This window comes from Rhea pennata, chromosome 23 (genome assembly GCF_028389875.1).
Source record: "Rhea pennata isolate bPtePen1 chromosome 23, bPtePen1.pri, whole genome shotgun sequence".
NCBI lineage: Eukaryota > Metazoa > Chordata > Aves > Rheiformes > Rheidae > Rhea > Rhea pennata.
The window spans coordinates 1,491,443-1,512,669 of record NC_084685.1 but is presented as its reverse complement, the minus strand read 5'-3'; the positions used below and the strand labels follow the sequence as shown (position 1 = coordinate 1,512,669).

The window sequence follows — 21,227 nt, the reverse complement described above, 5'->3', positions numbered from 1 at the left end:
GATGCTGCACATGGGATCTGCCAGAGAGCTCAGTAAAAGCTGAAACCGTGCATGGGAGCATCCCTTCAGTGGCCTTCTCTGTGCCAGTAGATGACACTGGATTAACCCTCCTCAGAAGACCGGTAGTGTTCTGCATGAGCGTTTCAGAGGAGCCATCATGTTGGAGAAAGAGTGCTCCCTTGCACACAGTGCTTATTCATCCTTTTGCTCAGTCATCAGTCCAGGAGCACAAAAACGCTTTTGTGTGACTTAAAGGGGTTGTTTGCTGAGTGCTCATCACTTCCTCTTGAAAACTTCTTTTTTTTTTTTTTCCTTAAAAAACATGCGAATTGGTGGATAACCTTCCTCTTGTAAAAAGGCTACTTTTGTACAGGTTGTCTTTTGCAAGAGGAAACTATGTGGAAAGTATTAGCTACTCTGCCCAGTGGCAGTTGCTAATGAATGTTTCTCCTCATTTGAAATCACTATGACCATCTGTTAGAGTGGCTTGGAGGTTTTTCTGTTATCTCCGGACTCTTTTGGCTCAGTCACCACTTGCTCTAAATGAAGGCTTTGCATTCTCTTGCTGCTGATCAAAATCCTGGTAGAGACCATTACTCACACCTCATTCAGCATCTGAATTTCTGCAAACCACTTGCTGCAGTTTTGTTGCCTCTGTTAGTGATGTAAACAACTGGGTTTTTTTTCTGTTCTGTTCAAGCAACTACTAAACTGGAGGAAAAAAAGCAATTGCATTTGGTTTCCTGCTAGTGATTTAAAACATGAGGAAGAAAATGGCAACATCCTCTGATGCAAGTCACCTGTTTCCACTACTGTTCCTCCTTGCTCTTGTTAGAGCTTCAGCAGTGTAAGCTCATGGTTCTGGTTCATCCACTGCCCTGTTCTGTGCTCTGCAGTGGTGTACCAGCACCAGGCTTTCTTAAGCAGGTGGAAAGATCCCTCTGCAGGAAGACCTCAGTGGGGTCCTGTATCAGACACTGACCTTGGAGAGCCTAAGGATGGGTATCATGTATTGGAAGAAAGTGCCCTGGTCAGCCATAGCACAGGACAGGGCAGAAAACTGCAGGGAGGCGCCCATGATCCCTAACAGGCAGATGTGGACTGTCCCAACTACACGATCGTCAGACCACTGTACTATTGACATTCCCTCTTTATTGGCCTTTCTGCTGTACTGCTCATCCAGATCTCTGGCCATGGCAATGATCTGGGAAGAGCTAGTTCTAGCTTCCTCAGATGGACAGATTATCTTTTTGCACTCTTGATTTCTTCTGCTGCACCTCTTGCTGGATTGTTGCATCTCTGTATATGCTGTCCTACCATCGCATAGGCCACCAAAGCAGAGGTTACTTGCAGAGCAGGATCATCTCTGAATTTGAATTCAGAGAGGTGGAGATTGCTGTCATGAATGGAGCACGTGTCTAGCCTGAGCCTAAGCAACCCCAGCATCAGTATCATCTGCGTGACTAATATGGAAATTCCTGCTGTGAGGAAAGGAGGTTTGGGGATTGCTTGCAGGGGAGAAATGACAGTTTTACGTAGAAGGGGATGGGCCAGTGTTGATTTGAGTGTGAAATAAGGAAGCAACATGCAGGCCCTGTAATGACTGGTCTGTCCTCCCTGTCCTTGCAGGCAGAGCTTGCGAAAGGGCACCAGCCTGGCAGCAGAATGGAGGAAGTGAAAACACTGGGTGTGACTAGTTTCATTTGCATTTATTCAGCCCCGGGCTTTGCCCGAGTTTGGGATGATGGAGTCCTCAAAGGTTTGCTGCTCCTTCCCCTTCCAGCTGCTCTATTGCTCCCTACTGACATTCCAAACCTCATGGGTCTGCTACAGTTGCTTCCAGGGTGACCGCAGAGCAACAAACTCCTTCACCTCTCCTCTGCATGTTGTTAGAAGAAATGAGTCTCACAGCTCAGTATCAACGGAGTACAGCAGGCACTGCTGGCTGCAGAGCAGAGCTGCTCAGCCCATAGGTCACGTTGGAGCGGGCCTAGCCCCAAGGCTAGGCTGTTTTGAACGCCTCTCTTCCTCTTCTCTTCTTGCTCCTGTTTCCTTGAAGATCTTATCCATCCCTGAAGTGTCTCTTGCCCACTTCCTTCCTCATTGACTGACTCACTGTGGCCAAGGCCTGGCTATTTGCAGCTGGAGCTCGGCAACCTGGAAACCTGCTTCTGGAAGCCTCTGTCAGGCAAGAGTCAGCAGACTTTCGAGTTGACCCCAGGACCTCAGACATCCTGTCACGGCTGCACTTTGCAGCCGGCCTGTTAGTGCCCCCACTGAGCATTTGTTTCCCTGTATTGCTCATGCACCCCAGGAATTGGCGGCAGCTGGAACAGCAGCTCACAACAGCATTCCCCCAAAAAGTGTCAGATGTGCAGAACTTCAGAAAGCCAAGTAGCACCAGGCCTCCTCTGTGCTGGCTATACTTGTTTGTAAGATAAATTATCACCTGGGAGGAAACTTTAGTCAAGACAACAAAGTGCCAGCACTATCTTTGGTGTCTTCTGCAACCACAACTAGCTTGTTGCATGCTAAATTGAGGGCTACTGAGCCTGGGAGCAACTGTGTGGTGTACTATAATTTGAGCACAGAGCAGATACCTTAGATATTTAGAGGTGTCCTATACAGATATATAAAATATATGTATATTGCATAGGCTTTACAAGAGTTCTTATTGTTCTTAGAGTTTTTGTTGTTCAGTTAGGCTACTCTGGTTTCTGGGTTTCTTTCTGGCCCATTTCACTCTACTCAGTGACCTTTTATCATTATGGGGTTTTTTTAACATATTTAATTTTTATTTTTAAACTTATTTTTCTGTGACTGATTTCCTTCTGCCACCTGTCCCTCCCACTTTCCCCAAACTGGTAGCAGAACACACATACGGGCAGAGTGAAGCATGTCTTCAAGCACTTTAGTAATTTCCTGGCTGTTATCACCCTGAGCAGCAGCTTGGTAAATGCAGCTTATATGTTCCCTGATGATGTTTTGGCCTCTGACACACCTGCTGGCTGTTGCTGCCCCATCTCCTCTGAACTGATTTTGAATGTTCTAGCAAATGTCAGGCTGCTAGAGCCTGCACTGAGCAGGTGGGCTTCATTTCTGAACTCCTGCTCTATGTCCCCCGGTGCTGTTTGCTTGCAGGCTGACTTGCTTTCAGTTTATAACCAGCCATAACCCCTGCTTCCTACAAAACCACAACCAGCTCAAATAATTTCCAGGGCACACTCAGCTCTTTCTTGTAGCTCAGCTTCCTAGCTTGAGGCTTTCTGCCCATTTGTCCAAACTCTTCTCAGTCTTCAGCCTGTCCTGCAGTGTGCTGGAGTCTGTCTGCTTAATGCCTAGACCCTCTGGTTCCTCTCACGGATATTTCTCATGGAGAAATGAACCCAGATCAGACTCCGTGAGCCCCATGCTTCATCTGTCCATTTTAATGCATAATCCCTGCTATTCGCTCATGAGATGTGGTTGCAAATCACTTTACATTCTGCACATAACAGTCTTGTGTGAACTAATTCCTTAGTTTTTTAATGAAAATGCCATATAAGCCAGAGCCTAGATAATGAACATTTTTGTTTCCCTGTCTACAAGTGTCTTTGCCCTGTCACAGGCTGCCATTCATGTTCTCACCATTTTCAAGTACTTAGAAATACTTCTTCTTGATTATTTGTTCACATATTTTTCAGGGACTTTTAAACCATAATATCTCATCTTCTAAGGATGGGGCTGTGTTGGTCCTTCCCAGCCACTATGAGCCCCAACCCTTTTTTTAACTAGATCAGCTTTACATTTTGCAGTGTCTCACTGGGCCAGGCTCAGCATCCATCCACTCTCTGCTGCCATGCAGAACCTTGGAGAGCTTTGGAGAGCCCATCCTGCTGAGGAACAGAGACTGCATCTTCTCAGCCCCTGCTGGCTCTCCAAAATGGTTTGCTACAAGGCAGGTCTCATTCCCCACCACCCCCATGCTCTGGGTCACAGTATTTGCTATAGCATGTATGGTGCTCTCACCACAAACACAGCAAGCCGCATACTGGACTAGGGCAAGAACACGGCTGGCAGATCAAGGGAAGCTATTCCTGCCATTCACACTGGGAAAGCTGCCCTGGGTCCAGTGTTCAAGAGGGATGCGGGGGAACTGGAGACGGGCCAGCAGAGGGCTACCAAGGTAGTCAGGGGGCACACAACCTATGAGGAGCAGTTTGGGGAGCTGGACTAGTTTTGTCTGTTGAAGAGAAGGCTAAAGGCAATCTATTAACAGCCTGCAGCTCCTGGAAGGGCAGTTATGCAGACTGGAGTCAATTCCTTCCCAGTAGTGGCAGACAAGATAACAAGGCAATGGCCACATTTCCAGTTTGGGACATTCAGATTGGGCATTAGGGAAACCTTTTCCCCAGCACGGTGATGGGCCACCTGGCACAGGTCACCAGAGGTGGGATGTTGCCAGTCTTGGAGGTTTTCAAGAATGGACAAAGCCACAGCTGACATGCTCTGCTGCCAAGGCTAGTCCAGTTCCGAGTGGCAAGTTGCAGTGGACACCTCCAGATGTCCCTGCCACCAGCACTGCTCTGACACCTTGCACATTGCAATTGCCTCATGAAAGAGGGATCTCAACACTCAAGCATTGTCTGTTCTTCAGATTATTTTGTTCTGGACTGAATAACGGGAAATGCACTAATTCTTGTAAAGTGCAGCCAACTTCCCCAGCCAGGGTCAAGGCAGAGCAACATCTCTGTCATCTGTTTGAAAGTATCTTTCTCCAGCATTGCTTCATGAAGGCCCATCCTGCTCCTGTTCCTAGCCCACAGCTTAAAAGTTTGATTCATCGGCCAAAGTTAAACTGTTACAAAGATGAGGTGGGTCAGAAACAGCAGTTTTCAACAGTGCTGTTAGCATTTCTGCAGCCCACCGGGCTGGTGTGTGGAACCTGTAGCCACAGACAACGTGCTCAACCTCCTTTGCAAAGGACGGGGCTCATCTGTGTGGGAGAGCAAGCCAGATGCTACTGTCCAGCCTGGAGCTCAGCTCAGCCCAGGGCTGAGGTTGCCACAGTGATGTGCAGTCCCAACCAGCTGATGCTGCTCTCTCCCTCTGCATGCTAAGCAAAGCCAAGCCAGGGCATGATGCCCAGCCCAGCACAGTCTGGGGTGGTATGGGCTATTGCTGCAGGGGTAATTGGGACCCAAAAGCCCAGAGGTGAGAGGAATGGAGGTGCCTGTGTGCTTGTAAGGGGTGATGGCTCTTTGGGCACAGCCCCTAACTAGCTCTGCCATGGTTCTCCTCGGGCCTAGCCTCTACCATGGGCACCATTGCTCTGTCTGGCCTTGGTCACAGATGGACAGGCTCAGCTTGACCTATAGGGAGATGCACAATGGATGCAACCTGGCCTGGACAAGCCAAAGCATCGGTCCAACCAGGACAGGATGGCAGCAAAGCTGGGGTGCCTGTGCTTACCCTCAGTTCCCAGTAGCACTGTCAGGGCAGGGCTGGGAGACATCTGGCCATGATGAGCAATGGGTACAGGGAGAGGGTTGTCCCAGTAGCACGTCACTCAGTACATGCAGGCTGAAGAACTGCCAACAACACAGGTCTCTGGTTGGGAGAGAACTTAACCACTGCTAAAAGCAGAAGTAAGAGGCACAGAGAAGTGAAAGCAGAGACCAGATCAGCTTCCCACGAGCTCCACTCTCAGCAGAACACCTCAGAGGGGTCAGCTGTGCTGCCATGGAGCCCCTATCCTTCCAAGAATACATCTGCTCCCTGAACCCCGCTGTACTGCCCCGCATCCTCAGGATTTGCTCTGGAGTCTACTTTCAAGGTGAGTACTGGGTCCCTGCCACCTCTGAGCTATGCCCAAAGCCTTTGCCACCTCCTGGCTCCCCCTGCATTGCTGCAACCCAGGCTCCCTTGTCCCACCTCAAAAGTGGAAGCCCCATCAGGGCTCCCAGGAGTGCCTGGGTCCCTGCCACCAGATGCTTATGACCAGGGAGAGGCACAGATCCTTCCGCAATCGCTGCATAAGCAGCCACTTCCAAGGAACTGCTTGAAGCACAAGTGCGTGCAAAAGACCTTCTCTTCTACATCCAGCACCCAGCCAAGTGCCCCAGTACATGCAATTGTGCTTCTAGGGAAGTGGTGGGGCACTAAAACTCATCCAACCTGGTCTTCCATCCCATGCACAGCTCTCATCCCAAAAGTGACTGGCAGTGACTCACACGCTGGCTGTGGGTCCATCACGGATAGAGTCGCACACTCAATGGCCATAGGATGGTGGGACAGGGTGGCTCCTGGCTCTGATGAACTGAGTGGGGCAAGAGCAGAGACAGTAGCTTCACAATCTGGACGGCAGCTCTCTGCTTCCTCCTGGCGCATATCACTGGGCAGGTTTTAGGTCAAGGTGAAGTCCTGACCAAGGGAGCTGCCTCAACTGGCAGCAAAGCTGATGGTGAAATGGAGCCAGAATGAAAAGTATGTAGGAGCTGGGAGCACACAACCAGAACAGCAGATGCTGATAGTTATTATGAACACTGATCGTTAACCTTGGAATCCGTAGGATTTGTAGCACTTGTTTAGGTTACATTGACTTTTAAAGAACAGGTAAAGCAGTTGTGTTGATCGAACTCTGTTTTCCTGTAGCTCAGTCAGGATAGATGTTTAGCTTACCAAAGGCTTCCTTTGGCCTTGATAACATTTTAGAGTGGCTAAATGAGTAAAAATGTCATTGTTAACTCAAAGAGCAACAGCTAATTTGTTTAGCAACTGCTGGTAGTGGCGGTGAGGTATCTGGTGCTTTCTGTTTCACATAGCTGCCATCATCCCAGTGAGGGAGACATTTGGTCTGCAGAAGGTTCTGTAGCAGCTTGATGAATTCAGAGAGTGAAGGGCTGAAAGGGCTATTGCTCCTGTGGAATGGTGTCATTACATGGTATTGTACCCTGAGGAGTTCTTGCTCCAAGAAAGACAGCCCATCCCAGGGCAGATGTTTCTCATCTCTTCACAGAGTGACCAAACAGAGAATCTTTCCTGATGCTTGGAAGCAATGCCTGCATTTTACCTTTGAATTTCATCATTTTGGCTTCCAGCCACTGATTCTGTTAAATGCTTCTGCATTGTTTTTCTTCTCCTTTATGATCTCCTACACCGTCAGCTGCACTGAGGCTTTTCAGGATATGGGCTGTACAAGCTTCCTGATATTACCAGTTCTTTAAAAATAAGCACTGGCTCAGCAAAGACCTTCTCAGCCAGCTCTTGTGGGGCTCCTCTTGGCTGCTGGCAAATGATGTTAGATCTCATGGACAGATTAGAATGCACTGAGGATTAATCAGTGTTGCACCTTGCAGATAACGCCATCCCGCACAGCAATAATATTTCTTGAATGCTTCTTTATTTGTTGCTGCACTTAATCATATTATTTCTGGCTTCCAGCAGCTTTTTTGATTAGCAAAAATTTAGGTGGAGAGTGGAGTTCCCAAAATGTTAAACAAAATGCCTATTGTCCTCAGCCCTTTCTTGGGCTGCTTTCCAGCCGTGAACTCTTCCGTGTCCTCAGCATCCTTGATCAGGTTTTATATGGAGCATCCCTGCCTCTCTGATCCCTCAGCATGTGATTTGCATGGGCAATGCTGGACCAGCCAGTGCTTGCAACCATCCCTGGGTTCTACACAGACCTGGCTGCTCCAGCACCAGTCCTGGCTGGGACATCTCACTGCATGACCCCTCCTCAAGGTTTTTCAAGCATCTCCTTGCCATTGAAGAGGGTCAACCAAGCCACGTGTGTGCGCAGTTGCGTGGGTCTCTGCACTCATCCCCCCAATACCATGCTCTAGGTGACAGAACCCGGCTGCATATTTGCTTCCTTTTTCAATAATGCCCTTGATGCCATCATGGAGCCACAGCACACAGGGAGGGGATCAGGGCTTGCAGACTGTGCAATGATTTCTCAAACCTCCCTGCTTTCATTCCTCTTTTGCTGCTTAATTTTTTCCACGCTTCTTACTTGCACTTTGAGTTTCCCCCTCCACTCTGGACAAGCAGTTTCAGAGGCAATAGGGTAGTCCCACATTGTTGTTTCCATCTACACTCCGCAGACAAGTGATGGCTGGTGTGGCAATACTTGGAGCATCATCTGTCCCTCTCCTGGTGGGAGAGGGACCCCAGATGGTCTCCAAATGTGTGTCCATCCTTCAGTGCACCCCTCCTACCCAGCCTTGCCAGCATCGCCCTGAGTGTCTGGACTCCAAACTCTCATATTTACACCATGTTTTTGTTTTCTAACTGCATGTGGGGCCACCAAAGCTGCCAGCTCACTCAATTTGTTCAGGTAACCTTTTGTCAACCCCATCTCCGAGGCAGCAGACCAATTCTGCCTTTCCTCAAATGGTCACCATCCTTTCCTCCCATTCCTCCATCAGACCCATCCCCATGGCCCCCTTCAGAAATCCTTTGGGGCTGGAGGAGCCCCTTTGCCCCACCACTGCCCTGGCGCTGCAGACATGGGCCGCAGCAGGGCACCCAGCACGGGAGCCAGCTCCCTCACAGACGTTCAGCCTCTGGGGTCCCCAAAGCAATGCCCTGGCAGCACTGCCACACTATGCGGGACAACTTTCTTGACCCAGGCAGGTCCTTCTGCAGAAAGCAGATCCTTCTATCAGCTGGAAAGACAGTGCCATTCACAGACTTGTCTTCTCTATCTATCTGTGTCCGACTCCCTCCAGAGTATTTCCTGCCTGCAAGGAAGAGCTAAATGGGTGGTAGATCCCAAGATACAGCTTACCAAGACACCTCTGAGACAGTTTAGCCATGCAAACAGCTAATTAAGGCGTTGATGCAAGTGTCCACACCTGCAGGAGCCTGGGACTCATAGACTTAATCACCACCCAGTTACCTCAATTCCCAGAAGGGACAAAAACTGTCACTGATGTCAGGCCACAGATGGCCCCATACATCTGTGCTGCCTCCAGCATGCCATTACAGCTGGCCAAGGTCTGCTCTGCCCAGCACAGCACAGGGCCCAGCCACTGGGTGATTGGTATTTGGTAACGATATCCAGCACACTCAGACCTCTCGTGATGAGCATTGGGCCGTAGCCTGATGAAACAGTAACGGAGAAAACGGAGAAAAATTCAAACTCCCAGTCTAAAGTCCATCTTTGGGCAAGTGTGATAGAGATCAACACCTGGTAAAAATGCTGTTAAAGGTATCTTCTTTGGGGAAATTTCTAACCGTGGCTGGACATTGGCCCAAGGGACGCTGGCCGCCTGCTCCACGCAAAGGGGCTGAGGCTCTCTCTGTGCAAGGTGTGCTGTGCTCCACGGTGCTTGACCCCACCAGGTCACCCAGAGCCAGCCCCATTCTCACGCTACAGCAGAGCTTGTGGCCTTCTGTGGTTTGGGATAACCTCTGCCCACAGGTTATCGTGGCATCTGGGCAAGAAATGAGTCAGTGGAGCAGAAACAACCCCATTTCCTATCAGCTTGAAAAATAGCAGCTGAGGCAGTATAAGGGATGTGAGTTCCCTCATGGCACCCCGGGGCTGCGAGCCAGTGGGTGCCCACCACCTGCCACGGGGTAACAGCTCCCTGTCCTCCTCCCAACTTCCTCCAGCCTGGTTGGTAAGAGGATGCTCTGCTGGGAAGCAGGAGAAAAGCTCCAGCATTGAAAATGGAGTCCCCTAAACAGTTCTGCAAAGGTACCCAGCAACACTCAGAGCCCTGCTGGGCTGCCCAGGATAGAGCTCTGCTCTGGCCCTGGACCATAACTACTCCATGGCCCTGCTGCAGGGAGCCGTCCTCCACCGGACGTTTTTTGGAGGCAGCATGAGGCAGGGTGAGCAGGGGTGCCCCACAGCATCGTGGGTCTGGCTCTTGCTCAGACCAATAGCAGCCACTGAATGGTCCTGTCCTCTCCCACAGGGTCTGTGTATGAGATCTCAGGCAACGAATGTTGTTTATCAACTGGAGACTTCCTAAAAATTATTGCCGTCAAGCTGCAGAAGGTCATTTGTGAGGATGTGGAGATGGGGAAAACAACAGAACTGCCACTGACCTTCAAAGGTGAGTGAGGTTGCCTGCAACAGCCCACTGCTGCCAGGACCCAGGGCCTGCAGGCACCCCTCATGTCCCAGCCCCATCTGCCCTGTGCCCTCTGCAAAGGGCTGTGAACTCCCATTCCCACCTCATCTTTAATATCCCATCTGCTCCTCCCAGATTCACATTGCATGCCGAAACGGCTACAGGGTACTACCCCAGCTCTTCCCCTTGATGGGCAGCTTCTCATGTTGGGTGCTAGGCCCTCCTCCAGCATGTGACATGGGTGCCATCATCCACAAGGAGCTTTTCTCAGCATCTGAGAGTTCAGCCTCACCTTTCTGTAGGTCTCTTCCAGCCCAGTCCAGACCCACAGCAGTATGCAAGCCTGGAGGAGCTGATCCAGAGCAAACGGGCAGCCCAGGAGGCTCAGCCCTTGTGCTTCATTTCGGCCACTGACCTTGCTGTGGATGGACACTTCATTCCCAAGGCACAACCCATCTTTCTGGAGGCACTGCAGGGGAGAAAAGCAGCCGTCCGCACGGCAGACAGCCACAGGGAGCACCACTGGCTCCGGCTGCCTCTCTCCCTGCGCGGTCGGTTCTTCGAGTGCAGTGAGCAGGACCTCACGCTGCAAGAGGTGCTGGGGCTGCAGGGCAGCTGGCCACAACGCCTGCTCTGCCCCACGCTGAGCTCGTGTCCCATCCTCCTCAGCCCCGTCTACGAAGTGCAAGCCATCATGCACCGTGAGTTCAACCGCAGGAGCCAGATGTGTGCCTGTGTGCGTGGGCTGGGGCAGACGTGGCACAGCGCTGCTGCTGCCAGTTGCGTGCCCCTTGCTGTGTGGGAGCTGGCATGCACACGTGCTGGGGGCATGTCCATGGGCTTTGGGGATGGGAGAAAAGGGGATGCCCACAGCCAGTGCCGAAGCGGCCCACAAGAGGTCTACCTACCCAAAAGACCTTAGAAAAGCATTGCCCAAATGCCCAGCTAAAGCCCTGGAGCACTGGGAGCCTGTGACACCCAGTGCCAGCCAAGATAGCAGCAGACACAGTGATAGAAAAGTGCCTGGCACAAGGTGGGATTGGTTCTACTCAACAATCCCTCCACTTGAGCAAGTCTCCACAGCATGGCACGAATCAGAGAAAGGCTGAGCACAGCCTTCAGTGTGTCTCTTCTCCCTGCAGTGAGGAAGGACGTGGTGAAAATCCCCTCCACGTTGGAAGTGGATGTGGAAGATGTCACAGAAGAGGCACAGCACATTCATTTTATCAAGCCGCTGCTGCTTAGCGACTTGCTGCAGATGGAGGAAGCCCTCCCTGTCCAAGCAGAGATCCTGGAGGGGCCCAGCTCCTTGGCCATCTTCAAGAATGACTGGATTCCCCGCTTGCAGAAAGGCCAGCGGATCCAGATCCATGGCAAGGGCTGTCCTTGGAAAGTCCTCGCCTCGGCTCGCAAGGGCACCCGCCATTTCCTCCTCTCCAGCACATACCAGGGCAGGTTTCGGAGGCGCCCCAGGGAGTTCACCACAGTGTACGAGCTGGCCACCAGCCTGCAGGCCAGTCAACACTTGCGTGTGGTGGTCACACAGGACTGCGAGGGCCACGAGGAGGACACGCCCTCGCTCAGCGTGGGCGATCGGCTGGAAGTGCGCTGCCTGCTCCAGGCCAGTGCCAGCACCACCATGCTGCTGTGCAACCGAAGCAGCACCGAGGAAGAGGAGGGAGAGGAGAGTGAAGAGCTGATGCTGCCTCTAGACCTGGGAGGTAGCTTTGTGGAAGAGATGTGTGAGAACAAGAAGTACAACCTCACAGAGATCGTGGAGCAGCTCTCCCTGCCATGCGATGTCAAAGTGGTGGCCAAGGACCCTTCGCTCGCTCGCGACATCCTCAGCTCCTTCTCGGCCTTACGACTGGAGGCACGTGTCACTGAGCCCTTCTTGGTCAGCAGCTTCTGTGAGGAGCCAAACGAGAGCTTTGAGATCCCACCACGGTGGCTGGACATGTCTCTGTTCTTCACACAGGAGCCTGCCCACCCACAGGCTCCCTCTGCAGACTGGTCACGGGTCGAGGAGCTGAAGGAGTCTTTCTACTACCACTTGCTGAAGCAGCTGCCGGGCAGTTCAGCTCCCCCTCCACCACGGCCCCCCAAGAGGAAGGAGGCTGTGGACAAGGCAGACCTCAGGAAAACCAAAAGAACCAGCCCTGAGAAAGCAAAGGTATGGCATGATCCTGCCCAGGGAGCGGGAGGAAGGGATGATGCTCCAGTGGGAAGGCACCCTCAAACCCCAGATCCACCCACCACCACTACTCCCGAGGCTCTGCATTCAGTCAAAAGCCTGTATCATTTCTCTGCAGCTTCCTCCCCTGGCTGGGCCCAAGTCTCCCTTATCCCAGAAAACAAGAAGCCCATTCATCGCACAGAGTACCCCGAATGAGTACAGCACGCACCTCCACTTGCAGAGAGCATCCCAGTCAAGCAAGGCCCCAAAGGACAAAGGTGAGGTTACCACCAGCCTGCACACCCTGCACGGCTCCTCGCCATTTAAACTTCAGCAGAAGCCCTCCCAGCCCACTGTAGGGCTTTACCATGGACCTTAATCTGTCATGGTTCATCATCACAGTGCATTTACATAGTCCTGTACTCTTCTCTTCTAGGTGTGGAGAGCAGCGATTTTGACCACAACTATGAAACAGTTGATGAAGATCTTCAACAGACAATTCAAAAAATAGAGACTATGTTTCCTTTCTAAACCTCTAGTTTCTGGGAGGCTCTAAATATTCTTAGTTCCTAAATTAAACTTATTTGCAAAAGCTAAATACAGCCAAAGGGATCCACAGTGCTGCTTCCAACTGCCTCCATCGTAACAGATGCATCGTCCCCACTCTCCCTCTAATGTGGGCACTCTGTATGCCGACAAGACAGGTACACACACAGAATACATACCCTTGCTGTACCACAGCTGGCTGCTGTGCTATGCACTGTCTACAGCTGTCACAGGTGAGACCCTCCAGCTGCACTGGACCAGCATACAGAGCAGGGACCCATCTTAGGGACCGAGCAGCCACCAAGACACCACTGAAATGCCAGCCAAAGCTCTTAGGACATGTATCTTGCTCTGCTCCACTACACAAACTGTTACTGAAAACCAGAAATAAAACTCCTAACACCAGGACACTTTATGCATGGAGCTTGAATAGGATCCTAAATGGCAGATATGCCATGTCTACGCCCATTTCAGATTGAAAACTTCCAGAACTAATACCTTTATTGTAGTCACTTGAGCTACCTTTGCTGGGAGCTACCAGAGGCTCATGAAACATCCAACAGTGGCTTTCTCCACATGCCATTGTATCCATCAGCTAAGGCACAGCAATCCATCTGACTGCTGCTTTGCATGACCAGAAGCACACTTTGGACACCAGTAACACCAACGCAGGCCCATTTCGAGGCCTAGCGGCTTAGAACCAGAAGTAGGTGCATTTGGGAAGATGCTGAGCAACTGCAGCAGGATTCCTGAGAAGTCAGCCTCCTTTGGAGTGCCTAACCATGGAGTTCAGACACTGGGTCTACAGTTTTGGGATGCTGGATACTTCCACACATGTGGTTCGAGGCCAGCATTTTCAGATGCTGCTTAGCACACAGCATGGGGAGGGGTGTTACAAAGTACTCTGCACAGTGGAAACTGCTCGAGCCGGGGCCCAAAGCAGTGATTCACATTTTTACAACTGCATTTCCACTCCACTTCCTTCCATGAAGAAACAACAGACAGAAGCTGCATTTTCTCAGTGTTAGCCAAACTCACTTCTCACTCCAGCCTAATTTCTGGAGAAGTCTGCAGTTTTAAGATGGAAAATAAATTTTAAATTTTATTTGAGATAAAACTGTTTTTCTTCCCTCCCAAGGAAGGGTAGTGTTATATTCAGCAGTTCTTTAGTTCATGCCATTCTTCACCTGGAATCTAGAGTAGGCTCACAAAGTTGCAGAGACTCTCATCCATTCAAGCCCAAGTATCAGCCTGGATTTAGGCTGGTGTCCTCTCCTACTCTGATTCTGCCCTGGCATTTACATTCTGTATCAGGGCTCAATATTCACTGAAACGGGGAAAAACTAGCTTCTTACCTGGGCTGCCTCCTTACCAAGAGGCATTTATACAACCCCAGGAAGACTTTCCTTGTCCAGAAGAAAAACTAGTCCCTGAACTATGGTCTTCCCCTGACAGATTCAAGCTGTATTCCAACTCCTCCCACTAGCCAGATGAAAGCAGGTACTCCTGGACACTTAACAAACAGCAAATGGGTGACTAAGCAAAGAATTAAACCTCCTCCTCAGCCAGTTACACAATCATTCTGTACAGTTCCACAACTGCTTTCTACTTCACTTATTTTAGCTTCCAAAAATGATCAGTTTTGCTTCCTAATCTGCACACCTCCTGCAAAATGGAAATTGTATTACTTTCGATTTCTAGATCGACTAGTTTCCATAGCATGGAAGTTCCTGTTACACATCTATAGCACAATTTAACCCCCAAAATATATCACCGGATACAGCTGTACTGCTGTCTAAAGCTAAACAGGATATACTGGTTTTACTACAGTATAAATAGCAGAAGCAAATGCACTGGAGAGCAAAACCAGTACGATGAAGTTGCAGACTGGGAACTGCTTTTTCAAAGCCAGGTCACATCATTCATCTCAGATACCACAAAAACCTGCACTGAAACCCCTGATTTGCACCTCATGTAAAACTCAGATTCACCCAGCTCGTAAGAATGCAAACCGAGTCCCTTGTCACACATGCAGTTTTTCTAACAGGCCACAGAAGAGAATTCTCAAATGATAGATCAGTGCAGCACAGAAAATTGGGCTCACATCTGGTAGACACTGAGTCAGTTCTCAGAGTTCAGCTTGAGAGATCCCAGGCCTTGCTTTTCAGTAATGCTAAACACATTTGCCACAAAACATGGTTCCTCTTGTGAGAGCTGCTACGTTCCTTAAGGGGTCATTTTGAAAAATGCTCCTGAATATTTATAAGCTTCTCAAACGCTACCATTAATGAATGTAAAACAACTACCATGAGTTTTCAGCTCTGCATTTATATGACATTTGGTATATAACAACTAAGAGGATAGAGATATTCTGAAGTACCTGCCCTCAAGAAGTGCTGCTCCCCTGAATGAGGTAGGATCATGTACAGAAACAGGAAATGCAAATTTGTTATCACACATCCATCAATCTCAACACTTCTTCCCCCCCCCAACTAGTAGTGTTTTTATTATCTCATTTTAAATAGCTTTAAAAAAAATGATTTTTTTCAACAGGCTATAATTTTTAGCTTGCGCTGAAGTACTTATATTAACAAAAATGATTCTGGCTGTATTTGGAAGCTAGTGATGCAATTTGTAACTCCTGTCAGTAGTAGAATTCTTTAATTGCTTACTGTCCAGACATTCACTTTAGTTTGAACTCAAAGTAATTTATTTCAAAACCTAAAGAAAAAATAAATACAGTTAAAAAACAAATAACTTGGGTGAAAGCACATGCTGTGTTTTTACCCATCTGGCTAAGTTTTATCAGTGTAGATGTTTTTTCTGCTTTAGAAAAGAACAAAAGCCTGTAGAGCCAAATACATGCAAGACTAAGTTAAAATTTTATTGGAAATATTCAAAAGCTTCAGTAACAAGATTCTCTTGTAGTACAAATATAGGTTTAAATGCACAGACTAAACTCATTAAAAATCTAGTCTTGATTACTGTACATTGCTCTTGGCTACCCATTTTGTGAATGAAATGGAATGAGAGCTGAGTTAGGAGAAACTACTCTGGAAAGGATGACCTACTCATGACAAAATTAGAAAGTTCTCCTTTCATACCCAAGCACTCTACTAGGAAATGTAAAAAAAACAAGTGGAAGGCTCTGAAGTCTTCAAGAGTTCAGTTTTTCCATATCTATTTCTGTTTTCAATCACCCGGCCACAGCATAGTGAGTCCTAATTCTGTACATTTTGCTTGTCCTTGAATCCAGCAAAGTACAAACTCACGGAGTAACTGTGACTTTCAAGGGCTAGAAAGACCAAAGATCACCTTCCACACCACAAAGCTTGGCAGGGTAACTTGAAGCACAGGCAGGCATCTGTTTAGAACCAAATCCAGGTGGAAATAGCTTCACTCAGCATCTGTAGACTTATAGTGATCATCATCCACAGTGGAATAGATATGTCCCTCACTGCTAAGGAATTCAACTGCTTGCCTTAGAAGAAGGGGAAAAAAAAAAACAGTCAAAACTACTTCATGTCAGCATCGTTCTTTCTGGGACTTCCTATCTACACAGCCCATCCTTACTGTTTCTCTCTGGTATGTGCCAAGGGAAGCTTGCATGGTTGCATGGCTCTATCTCACGATCAGTTTAAGTGCTGCTCCACTGCTCAGCAAGAACAGAAAATTTCTCCAAAGGTAAGGTAAAACGCTCAGCCAATGGCTCTCAGCCTTTTCCTACCATGGAAGCCACCATGTCTCTATTTTCCAGATACAAGCAGGGCCTACAAATCTCTGCTTCAAAGAGGGCAGAACACAAAGATACTGGAATTTTCTGACTTTAGACCTCACTATTCTTCCGAGTCTCAAAGAAGAGAAGTTATATGAGACAGCAAAGAAAAAAAAAATCATCCATTCCCAAGTTTTGGCCAATACGCAAGAAGAGCAACATAGTCCTCAAACACACGCAGACAATAGCACACAATGCTGAGGCATTGTAATACTCCCAGGTATGTGTAACTTTGTTACTGAAGAGTTAAAAGGCATCACTCATTTTCAAAACAAACTGTTTATCACCACTTCATCTGATAATAGCTCAGTGTAACCTGTTTCACTGAAAGACTTCAGCAGCACAGACTCAGTACCACATCCTACTGGAAATGTCTGAAATTACTAGAGTAGTTTTACAAGTAGACATCTTGCCCACTATTTCCTTCCCCTCCTTTATCACGCTCTAGGAAGGACAGCTTGAATCATCAACATATCCTCTGTTTCCATATACTTACTTGATTGTTGCCATACTGATATTGTGGAGTTGAAATTTGAGCTCTTGAAGACTCATACCTTCTGCAACAGGGCAGTTCTTAATCAAGTTCAACACCTGGAAGAACAAGAAGCTAGGGATAGCATATGCAGTTTGTTCAGGAGTACAGTAAACTATGCTCTATTTTCCAATATTGCTTCTCCTCCTCTCCTTCCATTCCGTATGTTCACAGTACCATATAGATCTTCATTCCATTAGTTTGCAAAATACTAGCTGTGTTTGCTGAGAAGACTCAAACTTCTTTTTACAGGAGCAGCAAGTTTCCAGTTAAGACCACGTGGTCTTTAGTTAAAGTCTAGCACCACGCAGCCAGTATTGGTATACAACTAAATTTGTCTATTATCGATGGACAGTTACCACTGCCAATGCTGTGTTCCAGAAGTAGCTTGTTGTTTGCACCTACCTGACTCTGATGTGCTGTGAGTCCATTCACTGGCAGGCTGCCACCTCCTCCATAGCTCCCCATGTCACCTATCCCAGCAGAGGAAAGGGAATGAGGCATTCTTGATGCTGACTAGAAGAATAAAAGAGCTGAAGTTACATGGGCTGCTCTCAAGCCTGAGGGATGAAAGACTAAATGTTATTTCAGACACACAGTAAATAAAAATAAATTCCCAAAAGAAACAATTGGAAGCTGACTGCAGTGTAATTTCTCAACAAGGAAGGGCCAGCATTCCTGCTGTACATTCACTGCAGCCCTACAGCAATGTAAAGCTCATCAGCCTCACAAGTTGAATAAAATTTCCTCAGCAAAAGAAGAGGTCTATCTCTTTAGGAAATAACCAATAATCCCCTCATTCAGCATAAGAGTGAAGATGCTGTCAAGATCTCCAAGTACATACCATAAGATTTTTTCTGAGGATCATATGTGCATTGACGATTTCTAGTATGTGTGTGGTAAATTCATTCATATTTTCTAGAGGCATGATCTTAAATGCCACCAAGCTCTTCTTATTCTTTCAGAGAAGAAAAAAGGGAAAAAAAAATAAATCATAGCCAACAGGAACATTCTTAACACCAAACCTAATCATTATTTCTGGGAATAAGGATAGTGGTAGGTAGGGGGCTTGTCTGCATGTAACTAGTGCCCAAGTTTTTGGACTTGTTATGTGTTTTTCCTATATGATATAGACAGAGTAACTTCACACAAGATATGATAAGAATTTAGATTGATGGCTCCTGCTTTCTTACCCATATAATTAACGTAACACCAACAGCTCTGTTCAAGAAGGTAGTACTAGCTGTTTACCAAAACAACAACAACAAAACACCTTATGAATGCTTTTTAAAAAAGCTGTGCTAAAAAACTACCTTTCTCAATACTGAAGTAGTGAATTTGAAGATTAATTCACACAGTAAAAACAAAGGGAGGAACCTTTAAAATACATATATATGTTTTCTTTTTCCAGCTGGCTAGTAACTAACTGCACTTTGTTTTAATCACTATTTGAACAGTTACTATTATGATGCAACTGTATAATGTTATCACCCTTCACCAAGGGTCTCCCAGTAACCAGAATGAGGTCTAAGCTCTACAGTACAAATATACAAGAATGCAGTGGCCCTTACAGTTCAGCTGAAGGCAATGTACTGATCAACACTGGCATTTTAAATTGATCTTCTGTCCTTTGCATTTAGGATCAATTGAAGTGATTTATACAGCACTGGCAAAAACATTCAATGAAAGGCTGAACAAGAATCATGATTAACTGGATATTCTAAAAAGACCCTACTATCTACTTCACAAGATCACTAATCCTTCAAACCACTGATCCAACCTCATAACTTGAGGAGTCACACATAAGTAACATGGTTTTACCTGGAAAGATCGAAGATGACCAGCTACTTTTACATAAGTTCCTGGAGGTACCACAACATTCTCACTACCTGCCTCCTTACAGGAACGAAAAAGGGAAAAAAACAAGGTTTTGCTCATTCACATTTTCATTTCTCCATCATCACAATAAGCATCTTGAGAAAGGAGGCTTATCTCAAGCAAACATATAAGCCATACATTTCTATGTCCATTAAAAACAGTTAGTACAAATAAAAAATGGGAAATCCTTTAAGTGAAAAAAAAAACTTCGTTTCAATACACTGCATATTTGAAGGCAGTCAGTCAATTGTATTATAGTGTTCTGATGTCTTTGTCCACTTTTGAGGGATCTTCCAAAAAGCACCAAAAGGAAGAAAAAAAATGAGGTATTAAAAAAAAAAATAAGACCTGTTCAGCTATAAAACTTGGGTCACAGGTATGGAAACAACTATATACTCTTTTTCTAATTTATGATGAACTTGTAATTAAGCCAACTGAAAGTCTGCTTAATTACTTTTCCAGATTGTTCGCCGCAGCTCAGCTGTTTGCCTTCAAAAATGTTTTAATAACATGGTCCAGCTTTAAAAGCTTGCTATATTAGCATGAGAATCCAGTAACAATTACCATTGCTACAGGAGTCATGCATGGACACAAAGGTATTGAGGACTCATCTCAGCTCAGTTATAAAGTAACATTTGAGCTTCCACCCTTAAACATCTCAAAGGTTATTCAGCATGCTTCAATGTAGAACCACATATAAATTTTAAAGCAGGAGATGAGTTCTATGTAACAGTGGTAACCTGTGCTAAAACAATATTTTCTCTGGCTTTCAGAGGTATATTATTTCCCAAATATTTTCCAAAACAGCCACATTGTTTATCTTTTTCCCCCCAAAAGAAATATTAAGTTTGTAACGAATGGGGTAATAAGAGAATGTCACAGTGAATGTGGCAGGGTGTTCATCACAGAGAACTGCTAAAAATGACCAAGAATGCTTGAGTTCTGAGTTGTGCACCCCATTTAAAACATAAGGGGGGGGACCAAGTTAAAGTTGGATTCGTGCTCCTCCGTTCTCTGATTACGAGTTACATCCCTCGCTCCCACCTTTCCCAAGCCAGCAGCATTAACAAGAACCATCCACAAGCCCCTTTCTCTCCGCTGTCTTCCCCAGTGGTGCTTACGTCCGTATCAACCCACTGCCTGACATCCATGGGCGCCGCCGTCATGTCGTCCACTTTGTAGAGGATGTTTGTCGGCGCCTTCTCCGCGTGCCGGATTATCCCCATAATAGTGACCTGCGGGGGTGGGGAATGAAGAAGAGGAGACTCCAGGGCGGGGAGGCCGCGGCGCGACGGCCGCTCCCCGCACGCCGCCCCGCGGCGCTTACCTGCGAGATCTCCACGTCGCGGATCCTGAAGGTTTCGTCGAGCTGCTCGGCCGCCAGCAGCTGCGACACGGTGCAGGGCACGATGTTCTGCGAGCGGGCTCGCTGCGAGGGCACGGCGAGGGCGCCGTCAGCGCGAAGGGCCGAGCCCCCCCCCCACCCCCCTCAACGCCCCGCCGAGGCGCCCGCTCCCGGCCTACCTGCTTCTTCTCAGCCTGGGTCCCGGCGGGGGAGCCGAAGCCTCCCGGGGACTGCATGTAGCCGCCTGCGGGCCCCGCGCCGCCCACGCTGCCGTAGTTGCCCTCGAAGCTACCTAAGGAAGGCGGAGGAGAGACGCTGAGGCGGCCGCACAGACGCGCTACCCGCCGCCGCCATCACTACCAGGCGGCCCCGGCTTCTCCCGCGCTGACCCCGGCCCCCGCCCAGGCCCCCGGCCCCGCGCGACGACTCCCGGCGTCTCCCCGCACCCTGCCCGCTCCACATGGCGGCGGCGGCGGCGCCAGGCCCAGCGGCACGCAGCAAGCGCCGGTCCCACCGCGTAGCCCCTCGGCGCGCGCGCCGCCGTCGCTGCCGCCCGCAGTAGCTGCCCAATCCGCAGGCCCGCTGCTCCGGCCGGCCAGCCAATCACAAACCACTTTCCTCCGAGTCCTTTCCAATGGAGGCGAAAGCGGCGGGGAGGCTGCCGGCGCCATTTTAAGTGCTGGCGCAGCCCGGCTGCCACTGAGGTGAGAAAGGCTGCAGGAGGGCGGGGCTGCGGCGTCGCTCAGAGGCGCGGGCGCGGGCGCGGGCGCGAGCACGGGCAGGGCACGGGCACGGGCACGGGCACGGGCACGGGCACGGGCACGGGCACGGCGGCTGCCCGACATGAAGCCCGTCGCGCTTCTCCTGCTCTGCCCGCTCTGCGCGGCGCTCGCAGGTAACGACGCTGG

The 21,227-nt window shown here is 48.7% G+C and overlaps 2 protein-coding genes across 2 annotated transcripts; one reads left to right on the top strand and one right to left on the bottom strand.

Moving 5' to 3' along the window:
• The first annotated feature begins 5,721 nt into the window (after positions 1-5,721).
• Positions 5,722-12,774, top strand: THEMIS2 (thymocyte selection associated family member 2). The gene is made up of 6 exons (XM_062594350.1): positions 5,722-5,815; positions 9,909-10,049; positions 10,370-10,768; positions 11,210-12,240; positions 12,380-12,521; positions 12,680-12,774. The coding sequence occupies exons 1-6, from the start codon at positions 5,722-5,724 to the stop codon at positions 12,772-12,774; spliced, it is 1,902 nt and encodes a 633-aa protein (XP_062450334.1).
• Positions 12,775-15,648: 2,874 nt separating this feature from the next.
• On the bottom strand, positions 15,649-20,880 carry RPA2 (replication protein A2). Its single transcript, XM_062594196.1, has 9 exons — positions 20,766-20,880; positions 20,499-20,611; positions 20,302-20,403; positions 20,096-20,209; positions 18,918-18,992; positions 17,941-18,054; positions 17,502-17,612; positions 17,061-17,155; positions 15,649-16,270 (listed from the first exon to the last, which is right to left on the bottom strand). The coding sequence occupies exons 1-9, from the start codon at positions 20,779-20,781 to the stop codon at positions 16,186-16,188; spliced, it is 825 nt and encodes a 274-aa protein (XP_062450180.1). The 5' UTR covers positions 20,782-20,880; the 3' UTR covers positions 15,649-16,185.
• Between the last annotated feature and the right edge of the window lie 347 nt (positions 20,881-21,227).